The sequence below is a fragment of the Ailuropoda melanoleuca genome, chromosome 10 (genome assembly GCF_002007445.2).
Source record: "Ailuropoda melanoleuca isolate Jingjing chromosome 10, ASM200744v2, whole genome shotgun sequence".
Lineage (NCBI taxonomy): Eukaryota > Metazoa > Chordata > Mammalia > Carnivora > Ursidae > Ailuropoda > Ailuropoda melanoleuca.
In genome coordinates this window covers 6,626,520-6,639,845 of record NC_048227.1, presented here as the reverse complement: position 1 = coordinate 6,639,845, position 13,326 = coordinate 6,626,520, and the positions used below count along the sequence as shown (strand labels likewise).

Sequence of the window (13,326 nt, the reverse complement as noted above, 5' to 3'; positions counted from 1 at the left end):
GAGTGACCCCTGGAATTCAAACTCGGGGCGGGGAGTCCAAAGCCCAAGCCTTATCTCAGATTGTGGCAGAGGGCATGTCCTGGATGCCCGGTGGAGGTAAGGGGGCTGGTTCAGTTCTGTCCCCTTGGGGATGTCCTCTCTTTCTCTGGCCTCAGTTGCCACACGTGTTGAATGAACAAAGAGCAGATCGTAATCTCCAACGGTTGTGGCTACGGTGCCACAACTCTGCTCTCCCAGCTTCAGTGCTGCTGCTGGTTCTGGGACGTGGGGCTGGCCACTGGGGAGCAAACCGGCTGTGGGATTTCCTGGCTCCTGAAGTTTTGGGTTTCAGGTACTACAAGGACCAGGCTGGCAGTGGCTCTCTGAGCTTGTGGGAGATAGGCTCGAGTCCGGGGGCGCTCTCCCTGACTCCCAAGATGGGCAAGTGGCCCAGGGGTGGAGCCAGGTTCAGGCCTGGCAATCCCTCAGAGCTCCCTCCTTTGTCTCACGAACATTCCCTTCCTAGAAAAGTGAGGGTTCCTGGGGGAGCCCAAGGCCTCCCCTGAGATCCTGCAAGCCCCATTGGCCACACTCCCCATCCCTGGTCCTGACGTGGTCCTAAGGCAGCTGGGCCCTGTCTATACTCCTTCTCTCACAGCTCCCTGACCCTCCCCAGGGACCTCTGCAAACCCTCACCTCTCTTGAGCCCCCAGCCCTGCAGGGACCATTGAGCTGATTAGGCCAGTGCTGAGGGCTTCTGAGAGGAGGCTGATTACCGGCTGAGGAAGACAGCCCCTTAACTCCCTCACTCTGCCTGGCCCACCCTCTCCCAGTGCTGTGTAGAGCTGGTGGCTGGGGGTGCCGGGTCTTGGGAAGGCCACATTAGAGCATGCCTAGAATAGTAAATTAGGTTTCTGAAAGGTTCTGTGGTTGGACACAGGGTCTGGGCAGGCCTTCCCTCAGCCAGGCAGAGTGGGTGGTTCCTGGGTTGGCAGGTGGCACTGCCTGGGATGGAAGGGATGGAGTGGCAAGAGTCCCCTCCCCCATGGTGCTATTCATCCTGGTTGGGGGTGTGGTCTGAGCCTGGCTCCAGGACCAGTCTGCCCCCTGCCACCCAGAATCTGCCGCGTTCCTATGGAGCCTTGCAGCTTACACAGCTCTCATCACATTCTCACGTGGCACAGGAGGCCCAGGCTGCTGACCCTGTTTACTGGAGGACTGGCTCCCAGATGGGAAGATTGGTGGGTAGGGGAGTGCGTGTTCAGTCCCTGTGTTGACCAGGCCTCTACCTACCCCCCAAGGAACCAGTGGGGAATAGTGCTGGTGCCCTAGTAATGAGAGGAGCCAGAGGAAGCTACTTGTGGGCAGATTTGAGGTGAGTTTCCCACCCATGAATTCTGTGGAAGGCAGGCATCAGGACCCCATCTGCAGACCATCTCAGAGAGCCTGACATGGATGCCACAGGGATGCTTTTCTTGGGTTGAAGACCCAGGAGCCCTTGCTGCTGTTCTAGGATGTGGCAAGATTTGAGTACGGCTCATCCTGCCATCAACTCCCCTCCCCCGCCCCCAGTCTTGTCTTCCCAGCCCCTGGTGTGTCTCAGCAAGGTCTACAGGGCCAGGACTCTCCCTGCCTAGGAACACGCCCAGTCCAGGGTGGGGGGTGGGCGGGTGAGAAATCTCCCATGCTGAGGCCTGGCCCCATCCAAGTCTAACCTGGCCCCTGCCTCCCAGGGGTTGAAACTGCCTCTAAGTTCTTAACCCCTGAAGAAGAAAAGGTCCAGCCGACACTCCAGTCAGAAACCACTTTTTTTTTTTGTTTTGTTTTAAACTTAGTTACCAACGTCACCTGTGAGGGCTGGGGACTTGAAAACAGGAAACAACCTGGGATGGGATTTTGTCACCTCACATAGATACACGTGTGCCCACACGTACCCACACATGCACACGTGCTGACCACATCCGCAGCAAGGGGGCCTTGGCCGGGTATGTGTGGAGACACTTATGCAGGCCTAAGAATAAAATAAAATGTGCAAAGATGATGCGCCCCCAGGACACAGACACCAGAAGGGGGTCCCAGAGGTCTGAGAGGAGAGGAAGCCCAAGCGGACTTGGGGGCCCTGTTATCGAACTCCTAAATGCCCCTCCATGGCTCTGTGCCCGAGAGTGTCCGGGAAAGGGACAAGGTTCGGGCCGGCTTGGAGAGGCCGCTCTCCCGCCTGAGCGTAAAGTCCATTCTCCATGGAGATAAAACTGCTGCGTGCTGGCGCTGGCAGGGGTTCCCAGGGGGCAGGTGGCTGGGGCTGGCAGACTGCGCGCGCAGGCAGCGCCGCCCACCGGGACAGGGGCGGGGGCGGGAGGACCACGTCCAGAGCTGCCGGGCAGTAGCAGCTGGTGTTGACCGTGGTGTAGGTGGTGTAGGAGGCCTGACCAGCCACCTGCAGGGATGACGGGGAAGGAGGCCCAAGTTAGGCTCTACCTCACAGCACCTCCCCTCTCCCCGCTGCAGCCGACTCTGTTCCCCACCCCAAAACATTCCCCCAATCCTCACCCTTGCTCGCGTCTGTATCGGGGGACTGGTGCGGGGTGGCTGGACCTTCGTGACAGACCTGGGAGAGTGAGGAGGGTCAGAAGCAAAGCATGTGGCTAGCCCGCCGGCGCTGGGGTTTACAATGGGCCTGACGGGTTGGGTCTCACCAGTGCCTCTGCCGATGCAGGAGATGGAGGAGGTAGACGCAGCCAAAGAGGAGGACCCCCGACACCCCAAAGATACCGGCCAGGTCAGCCCGCAGCATGGGAGCTGGAGTAGGGGCAGGGAGTCCTGTGTATAGACAAAGAAGAGTACCAGACAGGCGGCTGGTGCCCTGGTGGCTCTCCCTGCCCTCCCTGGTCCCTCTCCTCAGCCCCACCTTGGTCTGTGCTGAGGAAGAGGTTCCCACAGGCCTCCTGGGAGCCCTCAGGAAACGAAACAAACTTGCAGCAGAAAGTGGTGTTGGGACTGGGGCTTCTCCGCTCAGACCCTTCTTCCACGGTGAGGGAGATGCTGGTTTTGGTTTCCCAGTGGGCCTGGCAGGCAGGGGACCACTGCTGGATGCCAAATTCTGGGTGCAAAACAGCCAGCCTAGTCCCTCCAGCACCATCAGGCCCCCCAGAGCTCACAGTCACCAGGGAGACAGAGCCAGATCCCAGGAATCCACAGCGGACAGTGAAGGACGGGGACTTAGTGGCCTCCATCTGAACTTGCACCCACACTTCAGGAGTCCCTGTGGGATACAGACATAGGAGGACCCCAGGGCTGGGTCTCCACGCTACCCCCATGTCTTCCGCTTCCCTCCTAGCCCCCAACTCACCAGCAGTGATGCAGAGTGTCAGCAGCGCTAAGAGCAGGACTGGGGCCCGGGGCCTGTCCATGGCTTCCCTCTGGCCTCAGCTCCGGGAGCTGTCTTGGTGGGGACAGCACCTGTGCTTCCGTTCTCATCGCAGGAAGTTTTCATGTGTGAGCGGCCCGGGGAGCAGCCGGGCTGTGTTCTCCACGCCCCTGGCCCACTTCCTTCTCTGTCTGCCTCAGCTTGGTGAACACAGGGCAGTGGACCCCCTTCCTTGAGAGACTTAAAGCCATGGCGACAAGGTTTTCCCTATACCCAAGGCTGTGCTGCATGTGCGCGGGGCAGCGGGCTCTGGTTCCTTTCCCAGCCCTATCTCCAAGGAACCACCGGGGCAGGCCAGGCCCTGGGAAGTACGAGGGGTGGGAGAGGAAAGAACCAGGGGTCCCTGGTCTCTCCTTAGAAAGAAGCCTCTGGCCCCCTCCCCTGCTGCTAAGGGGTGGGGAATGTACTGGAATTTGGGAAGAGGACGATCCTTAGCAGGAAAGCCAGCAGGGGGCAACCTGAGAGCCGAGCCAGCTTGACTCCTCTACTGGTCTCTAGTGCAGGCACCCCCACCCCCAACTGCCGCTGAAACGAAGTGTCATCACGTCCAGCTGCCTGCTTAGCATTCCCTCCTGGACGCCTATCACAAACAAACCCCCAACTGAACTCCGCCCCAGCTGCAGCCTCCCCCACCAACAGTGGAGGGCAAGGGGCTTCCAGCTGCTTGGGCCAGAGGCATAGTCCTGGGTGGCTCTTCTCTTTCATCTCCAGCCTGTCAGGAAACCATAAGGGCTTCCCGTCCTGACCACCTGAGCCCTTTGTCCCACTCCTGCCGCCTTCCTGACTCAAGCTGTCTCTTTCCACAAAGCACTACTCCACACTGCTTTCTTGCGTCTGTTCATTTATAGAACACAAAGCAACCAGAATGCTGTGGTCAGAGCACTTTCCATCTTGTCCTGTCCTGTCCTGTGCCAAGCTTGATTGTGGGGTTGGAGGAACTTGGTGAGCTCAGGGTTAGAGCCAAGGGCCTGTGCTGAGGACTTTTTTTTTGGTCCAAGGTGTGGTCAGAAAGCGATGTGGCCCCGTCCCAGAACCACGGTCATCTGAGGCCTGGCTGCCCACGTGCCCGTTTTGGTGAGTTTAATCCTGCGTTAGCCAAAAGCCAGATCGGTCTCTTGAGGCAGACACTGTCATCCCATCCACGCCTGAAAACCTAGAAAAGCAGGGCCTCCAGGTCATTCACCGCTCCCAGCCCAGCGAGCATCCTCTCAACCTGGTGACCTTCACTCAGATCCGAGGGACCAATCTCCAAACCCGATTCACACCTGCTCTCACCACTTCCTCTACTACTGTTCGCCTGATGGGTGAGACCCCAGCTCAGTGTGGAAGGAGAGCACAGGGGCACGTGCAACCTCAGCCCCCCTAGCTTGGAAGCCCTCTTCCCACCCACTGAAATCCTCCCCGCAAGATCCAAATCCCAACAGCTCCAAGAAGTTGTCCCTGAGTGAACATTTCCTTCTTGAGCAACCACTGCACAGATGGTGGGCCTGGGCCGTGGCTGCCAAGGGGCCGGTCCCCCCGGGCTGACTCTAAGCCCTGGAGGCAAGGCTGTCTTTCCGAGCCCAAGCGCACAAGGGGAGAGCGATGCTTGGTGTTTAGTGGGACAAAAAGCAATGGCACAACTACTCACCAACATCTTCCATTTTGTCTTGTAAGCCACACTGTCTCCTATTTAAAACATAGAACAGAAAACGTCAAAGTTCTCTTTCACTTCCCCCCATTCCCATTTCCCTCCCCATTTTTTCATGAGGTTCAGACTGTCCATATTTTATCATTTCTGGATTTTGTGCATGGCTTAAGAAGACCAAATTATCAAAATAACATTGTAAGTTTTGTTTTTATCCCAAACTCTATGAAGGGTTTCCGTTTAGCCCCTATTTAATGTGGGGAAGGTGTAAAATAGTGTAACCTTTCAGATGGAAAGCCAATGTCACCAAAGTCTCTTTATGTGTTTTTTAAGATTTTATTTATTTAACAGAGAGAGAGAGAGCCAGCCAGCGAGAGAGGGAACACAAGCAGGGGGAGTGGGAGAGGAAGAAGCAGGCTCCCAGCAGAGGAGCCTGATGTGGGGCTCGACCCCAGACCGTTGGGATCACGCCCTGAGCCGAAGGCTGACACTTAACGACTGAGCCACCCAGGCGCCCCTCTTTCCGTGCTGTTTTGAAATGCCATCTTGATCACAAATTCTCACAAATGATCTACTTCTGGCTTCTCTTTCCTCATCTATCTGTTGATTCATTTGCTTATTTGTTTCAATACCACAAGGTCCCAAGTAGAATGCTTTTGTTTTTGATGTGATGACCCTTGCCCTTTCTCAAAACTTTCTTGGCTATTCCTGAACAGTCTCCAGAATTTTGAGTTCCAGCGACACAGAAGGTCATTAAACCTGCCAACAAAAGCCCTGTATCATCAGGCTGCATGGCTGGGCCTCTTCCCTTTTTGGCCCAGAGGCACACATTAGAGGACACAGGTCTGCTAATGGCCACTTCCAGCTCTGACCTTTCTTAGTGAAATCCCTGCAGCCACACAGCTCACGTCCTGCGGCAACAACGTAGTCTCTAGAATTAGGCCCATGGGGGTTGAATTGGTGCCACCGTTTCCTAGCTCTGCAAGCTGAGACAAAGCAACCTAACCTCCCAAAGCAGCACTATCCTGACAGGGATTACACTCTGCTTCACAGCGTGTGGCACTCCACTCAAGCCTGGCTCCAGCCCTCAGCCAATGTGGGTGACCAGATTTAAGATTTTATTTTTAAGTAATCTCCACACCCAGCATGGTACTCTTGCTCACAACCCCAAGATCAAGAGTCACACGCTCCATGGACTGAGCCAGCCAGGTGCCCCTTGTGACCATAGGCCACCACTTTATGAGAGACCATCCTCACCTGAGTTTGTAGCGTGAGACTCATAACTGATCCATTTATTTTCACAGATACTTTAAATGTTGTGAAAAGGCCATTTATGTTCTATCAAAGTAACAATGAGAGGTAACATCGGGGTGTACACTATGCGTTAAATTTGCTCTGACCAAGTCCCACAGATCGGCTCCATACTTACAACGACCTTATGAGGAAGTAACTTGTTCAGGGTTGCAAGGCTAGTACACAGTGACGCCAGGATTTGACAAAAATTTTAGCCCCAGAACCCACACTGTTACAACTATGCTGAGCTGCCTGTCCCGCATTTAAAAATGTTTAGGGACAGAGTTTTGATCAAAATCTAGCAGTCCTCTGCCCTATCCGTGGAGAACCTGTGCTCGGTTCCGGGCTTGCCCCCAATCCGGATGTGAGCTGTTTCTGTGCCGACGGGAGCTGCTTCATCCTTCAGCGGCTGCTCCCCGCCCCGCCATCCTTTTGCTGGCTGTCACCTACTGAATTAAAGTAGATGTGCGTTCCTTCAAGTTTCCCCAGGGTTCAGGGCTCCTCTGCCGCCCAGAGGTCTTCTCTAGCGTCCTAGGGTTCCTCTAGCAGGTTGGCTACTCCTCTATGCTGTGCTCCCATCTGACCTCCCTCTTTCAGTGCTGACGTCTGTGGCCAGCCCAACTCCACACCCAGGGCTCGCAGGGAATCTGTGCTCAAGAAAGACTTGTTTTGTGGGTCCTTTCCGGAGCTTGTGTTCCACCCTATCTCAGGGAAGGAACTACAGAGCTCAAGGAAGATGTTATAATATCTTCGTGCGAAAATTAACCTTCCCCCATCCCGCCCCCTTATCCTCTCAGCCATCCAAGAACAGACTCTCTTTTCATCCTGTAACATCCCCAGTCAGTGCTGCCTGGAATTCAAAACACAGGATGACTTACCTGTTAGCTGAAGACTTTTCTCAGCAATCTGAAAAAAATCTCTTCACTTTGTAGTTTAGGAGAGACCACCACCAACTCACCTTCTGGCAGCGCTCATGGCCACAACAAAGGTTAAAAAAGAAAAAGCCTTAATTGAAGATTTAAAATAATTGAAAAGCTATTATTCAGTGGGCCAAGTGTCTGCCTTTGGCACAGCTCATGACCTCGGGGTCCTGGGATTGAGCCCCACGGGCTCCCTGATCAGCGGGAAGCCTGCTTCTCCCTCTCCCTCTGCCCCTCCCCCTGCTTGTGCTCGCTCATTCTGTCAAATAAATAAAATCTTTTAAAAAATAATAAAAACTACTGGTAAATGTTTACATAACTCTTTTAACTGACAGACATGCCCAAACTTTTGGAGTCTTAGGACGCTAAGGTTCTGTTTTAGTTACTAGTGCTACATAACAAACCACCCCAAATTTACTGTAAACATTTTATAGTGCTCATAGATTCTATCGGTCAGGGATTTGGAAAAGGCACAGAAGACATGGGGCCTCAGCTGCATGACTCAAAAGCTGGGCGTTACAATACAAACAAGCTGGTTCACATCTGAAGCACGTCTGGTGGTTGATACTGGACGCAGGCTGGGACTTCAGCTAGGGCTGCTGGCCTTTCCAAACATGGCCTTTCGCGCGGCTGCCTGGGGCTGTCTCACAGCATGGTGACCGGGCTCCAAGAGCGAACATGTCAAGAAACAGGACGTTGGAAGCTGCTAGCTTAATTCAGGGTTCAGAAACTGACACAGCTATCATTCCATCATATTCTATTAATCAAGCAATCTCAGAGCCCGGGGAGAGGGCTAGACCCACCCCCTCAATAAAGAGTGTCAAAAAATTCGGGGAGCATGATATAGAACTTGCACATATTCTAAGGTTGAGGCTCAATTCATCACCGGCACTGTCTGGATGCATAAAGATCTCCACATTTACAGAGCTGCTGAGTTTTTCTTTTGATCTTGGGAAATACCCTCTGCTTGGCTGGTATTTAAATAACTTGGGAATCTTTCTCCTCCTGGATCCTTAGTGACCTCCATATCATCACCTTAGTATTCCCACTCTGTTCCCAGATCCCATAGGAAGGGCTCCTCTCCCTGGACCTGTTCCCCCTGAATACAGATTAAAGATCTCTGAATGGGTCAGCTGCCTTTCCAAACAGAGAACCCCAAACCCAACTTTAGCATCTGCCTGGGGGGAAGGGTGCTGGAGAGGAAGGGAGGAGGAGGAGGAGGAGGAAGAATGGGGTTTGGCTGAGTGACCAGATCACAGGAAGTCAGGGTTCCTTCTGCACAGACGAGCAGCCGACTGGCTGTATCCAGCTTGGGAGACCACAGTGAGAACCAGAAGTTAAAGCAGATGCCCAGGACAGGGAAGAACTGGAAATCACATCTAATCACATCTAAAAGGAGGCTGAAGGGTTTAAACAGTCAAAGTAGAAAGTGACAAGAGTATCTTCACATACCTGAGTGCTCGTCAGGGGGCAAAGCGAGAGCAGGGGTGCCGTGCTCTTCCAGGAAGCAGAACAAGAACAAAAGAATTAGAGTTTTAAGGAGGCAGGTTTCCAGGGGCGGCCTACGTGAGGTATGGTGGCGGCGATGAGCAAAGAGACTGACAGATGAGAGAGATTTTGCAGAATGACTTGACAGGACTTGGTGAGGAACTAGCTGGGGAAGCAAGGTTAAAGGAGAAGGGAGCATCCGAGTCTTGGATTTGGGGTTGGACATTTAGAGTCACTTTTCTAAGTTTCCTCCTAACTCAGACACTGAGATTCTATACAATTTCAAGTTATAACAGGTGTCTTGGGGATGAAGTCATGATCTTCCCCCTGGAAGAACCCTTGGGTGAAGGCTGCCAAAATGTACGGCCTGTTCTCAGTGTAGGTGAGAGGCCACCCTCCTCAGTGTGAACTGTCCTCACTAGAGAAACTACTGACAGGCAGCGGTGGCTCCTAGATCCTCTGCCTCACCATGTGTCCCAGTTACTAAGCACCCTGGAGCCGGTACACAAAAGCGCCTGGGGCACGTGCAGGGCCTGCGTCTGTCTGTACCCTGCGCCATGGGGGGAGGGAGGCAGAGCCGCTTAAGACACCAGCAAACAATGAATCGTGGACACTACATCGAAAACTAAGGATATACTGTGTGGTGACTAACAAAAAGTTATTAAAAAAAATAAATGTACATAAAAAAAATAAAGACACCAGCAAAGAACCTGACGTGCTTCAGTTTAGCAATCCTGAGCCACACCCCGGGAACCAGCTGCTTGAAACATGTTTATTGAGCTAATCAATCAATCACTAGGGCACAAAAGAGGCTGGGAAAGCTGTTCCAAAAATGCAGGAAACTATCGGGCTCTTTCCATTCAACACAGGGAGGCAGTGCCTCTGCACTACTGAGGTAAGGCCCCCACCCCCTCCAGACACCACAGGAAAAAGGCGCACTCTTCAACTCGGGGACAGAGCCAGGGAGCCTCAGGAAGGACAGGGCGCCTAAGGCTTCTCTATCCCAACGTCATCAGAGAAAGGTTAGGTTAGGAAGGCACAGCCCCCTCTCCTTCCCTTCAAAGACCAGAGTGGGGCCTGGAAATAACGGTTCCTTCTGCTCTGTTCTCCTGTTTGCCTTTTCCAAGGTGAGGTGGGGAGGGGCATAGAGTCCGGTCAGAAATCCTGTAATGGGAAAGATGAAAACACAGAGATAAAACAGCCCAAAGGGCAAAGAGATGATGGCAAGCTCCTCCAGGTGACCATTCTAGTTCTCCTCCTACCCTCCCCCCACAGCTACTCCTGGGGTTCCAAAAACAGCAGAGAGGGCAGGCCACGGGCCATGGCCTCTCTTTCCCCTGCTGCATAGTAACAGGTTACCTGCCAGCACCTCCCAAGGACACACAGCTCCTCTTAACCTGCCTTCCACCGTCTGTGGGGACACTCACCTCAAGGTTCAGCTCAGTGGAATCTAAGAGGTCCAGCCCGTGCTCACTGGGGGAAGAGTGCTGCAGAGAGCGGGCAGAAGTCAGACGGGCCCTTCCATCACATGGCAAACCACCACCAAGGACCCTTTCCGAGGTGGGGCCCTGCCGCAGCCAGGGAGGGGAGACTAGCCAAGGGACGGTGGGCAGAAGGTTCAGACCCAGAGGTGCGTCCTCTCCTGGCTTGCCAACTGAGTCCCTTAAGTTTGTTCAGTTTGGAACCAAAGAATGGCATTTTTCCTGAGGGAACGTTAGGAAAGACCATTTTAATGGAGGCCTTGCTCTCTAGTCTCTGTTGGAAGAGGTCATTGTTTTTTCCCTTCCGAGTACAAGACCCTCCATTCCCCTGAACTAGTCTGCCTCTTCTTTCCTCCACAAAGAGCAGAGAAGGGAAGAGAGTAACAGCAGTGGACCCATAACCCTTTTCAGTTTACAAGCTCCATTTGAAAGATGAAGAGGTTGAGGAGCTCAGGGAAGCTAACTTGACAAAGTGGTGGAGCTGAGGACTCAGATCACCTCACAACTTCCATGTGCTCCTACTGGGCTGGAGCCATTTGCTCCTGGGGAAGCAGGTGGGCCACGGTGGGAAGAGCTTAAACTCTGAGGCAAAATACTTATATGGGGATTAAGGTGTGGGGGGGAGAGTGTTATCCGAGTCCTTTTTGGTATTTTTGTTTTCCCTCCCTTCTTTAATAAAAATCCAAGCAACTTACAAATCTCCCCCCTTTACTCTGTGATTCTTAAAAAACAAAAAACAAAACAAAACAAAATCCTAAGCAGCTTTCAGAGAAAGGGCATCGTCAGGACAACAGAGGAGAACCATTCTAGCTTCTCTCTCATCGTTGCCTCTGGTTCTAGAGGGAGAAGGGAAGGCCGGGTCCACTCACCTTGTCTGTATCTTGCCATTCTTCACTTAACTCATCGTGAATTTCCAACTCTTCTTCATCCTCTTCCATAAGGCTGAGTCTGAGGGCAGCAGCAAAGGGCAGAGGCTTTCACACTGCTATTTACAGACGAGCCCTGAGAGTCTCTGGGAGGCACGGCGGGGGGCATGCAGAGAGCGGGGGAATGGGCTCCAGGTTCTCAGTGCTGCTTCCATCAGAGCAGCTCTCCTTCTGTCAGTTCTATACACTGGGGGCACACACTATCCTGGAAGGATGTGGTCTGTGATTTAAACATGTCCAAAAAGTATGGGCACAGAAGCAGTGGGTTAGGGGAGAACCCCTCGCAGTGACCGCTAAATGTGAAGTGAGGACAGAAAATGATGAGAAGCTCACCGGGTCAACCGGGTGCCCAAACCACGACCTGAAGGGTTGAGCAGAGTCCGGAAATGTCGTGGACTTGAGAACCTTGACCTCTGGTTACCTGAAAGGGGCTGGCTGTTGGGAATGAAGTAGAATCAGAGATGGGGATAAAAGTAAAGGGTAAAAAGGGGACAGTGGGCAATGTTACCCGGGAGAAAAGCACGTAGGGAGAGAGAAAATCTCAAGCTAAGAAAATGGGAACGGTGCAGGGACGAACCCGAGAAGGACAGAGTGCCGCAGGCAGAACAAGAGTACAGAAATGGTGGGATGGAGGCAGCCAGACGCCAAGACCAGATGCCCAGATGCTGCCGCCCTTGGCCCTCACCGCTGGGTAAGCTGTGGTGCTGATCTGCCTTCTTCCTCCACCTCTTCCAAGCTCCTCAGGGGCTGCCCCCTCTTCACGGCTGTGGAGGTGAGGGTGGGTGAGGGTGGGACGCTGGTCAGCTGCAGGCTTTCTTCCTGGGATGAAGAGACATCCTCTCTCTGCCGCCTGGAGGGGCCTGCGAGACACAGGTGCGCATGTGCACTGTAGACCAGGTACTGCCACAGACCCTGTCCTACATTTTCAACACCTGCCCAGGGTTTGGTTTGTGAAAGTTAAGAAAGAAGAAAATGGAAAACCTACATGGCCTCATTATGTTAGGACTAAAAATGAACATAACCCTACATACTAAAAAGTAAGGCTTACAGAATGGTATCTAGCACTTGTTCAAGGAAAACAGGAAAAAAATAAAAAGGCTTAACATGGCTGTAGAATTTGGGGACCAGAAGGCACAAGGGTAGAAGGATGAGGGCTAGCGAGAACAGGAAAATGGGAGACTTTCTAAAAGCCAGGAAAAATGAGGTGACCGCCATGCCAGCGTGCTGATCTGAAGGGGAAGTAGAGCGCCTGGGGCTCGTGGCGTGAGTCTCTCCTGCAGAGACCCGAGAAGGCAGAAGAGGAGAAAGAATCCAAGGTTAGCTCAGAAAACCCAGGTGATAGTATTTTCAAACTGATATGAACATTTGCCACCTGTAAGTGTTCACACCCGTTACTCTCTTTCCCACAGCCGTGTCTGTGCGCTGAAACCAGTCACCGGAAAGTGAGCCGCTACTGATCTAAGGAGAGGACTAGAGAAAATGAAGAGCTACACGTATGACTTTGGGGTCGCCTGGCGGCTCAGTGGGTTAAGCGTCTGACTCTTGACTTTGGCTCAGGTCATGATCTTGGAGTTGTGGGGTGGAGCCCTGCGTCAGGTCCCGCGCTCAGTGGGGAGTCTGCTCGGGATTCTCTCTCCCTCTGCCCCTCCTCCTGGGCACGCGTGCACGTGCTCTCTCAAATAAATAAATCCTTAAAAACAGAAAAAGCCAAACTGAACATAAAAAAGCAGGCACATGCATGACTTTGTATCCTCAGGGAGGACCAGGTGGGCCTTCCCCGCTCCCCAGCCTATTCATGGTGTGATGCCCAAGGCCTCAGTCCTTCAGCCTCTCCTGTCCTCCATCTTCACTGGCTTCCTTAGCCACACAGGTTCACATTTTTAAATACCAACGCCCAAATTTATCTCAAGTGTTTGCTTCTCCCCTGAACTCCAGACTCCTATCCCCAGCTGTCTGTCCAGCATTTTCACCTGCAGCAACACGACTAAGTCCTATTCTGCTCACTCCCCACTTTCCCCATCTCAGTTGGTAGCCATGCCATCAATACCAGTTGTTAGGTCAAAATCCTTTTTTCAGGCCAAATCCACCCTCAACTCCTGTCTTAGATCCCACATTCGGTTTATCAGAAAATCCTATCAGTGATACCTTAGAAATCTATCCGGGCTCTGGCCACTTCTCCCCCCCC

At 53.1% G+C, this 13,326-nt stretch overlaps 2 protein-coding genes across 6 annotated transcripts in view; both read right to left on the bottom strand.

Annotated features, from left to right (window-relative positions):
• Nucleotides 1-1,769: 1,769 nt before the first annotated feature.
• On the bottom strand, nt 1,770-4,008 carry PVRIG (PVR related immunoglobulin domain containing). Its single transcript, XM_034669890.1, is given in 6 exon segments — nt 1,770-2,416; nt 2,530-2,587; nt 2,676-2,799; nt 2,888-3,241; nt 3,329-3,380; nt 3,382-4,008. Coding segments are annotated over 6 exon segments (978 nt in total). The 5' UTR covers nt 3,457-4,008; the 3' UTR covers nt 1,770-2,101.
• A 4,707-nt stretch (nt 4,009-8,715) lies between these two features.
• The window catches only part of STAG3 (stromal antigen 3), a 29,060-nt gene continuing 24,449 nt past the window's right edge, over nt 8,716-13,326 (bottom strand). For 4 of the 5 annotated variants that reach the window (XM_019808016.2, XM_019808015.2, XM_034669884.1 and 1 more), the window contains 5 exons: nt 11,827-12,001; nt 11,475-11,576; nt 11,085-11,163; nt 10,162-10,221; nt 8,716-9,898 (listed from right to left, as the gene is read on the bottom strand). In XM_019808016.2, coding sequence (XP_019663575.1) covers nt 9,890-9,898; nt 10,162-10,221; nt 11,085-11,163; nt 11,475-11,576; nt 11,827-12,001 — 425 coding nt within the window. In that variant the 3' untranslated portion in view covers nt 8,716-9,889. The other variant, XM_034669885.1, reaches the window with a different exon arrangement.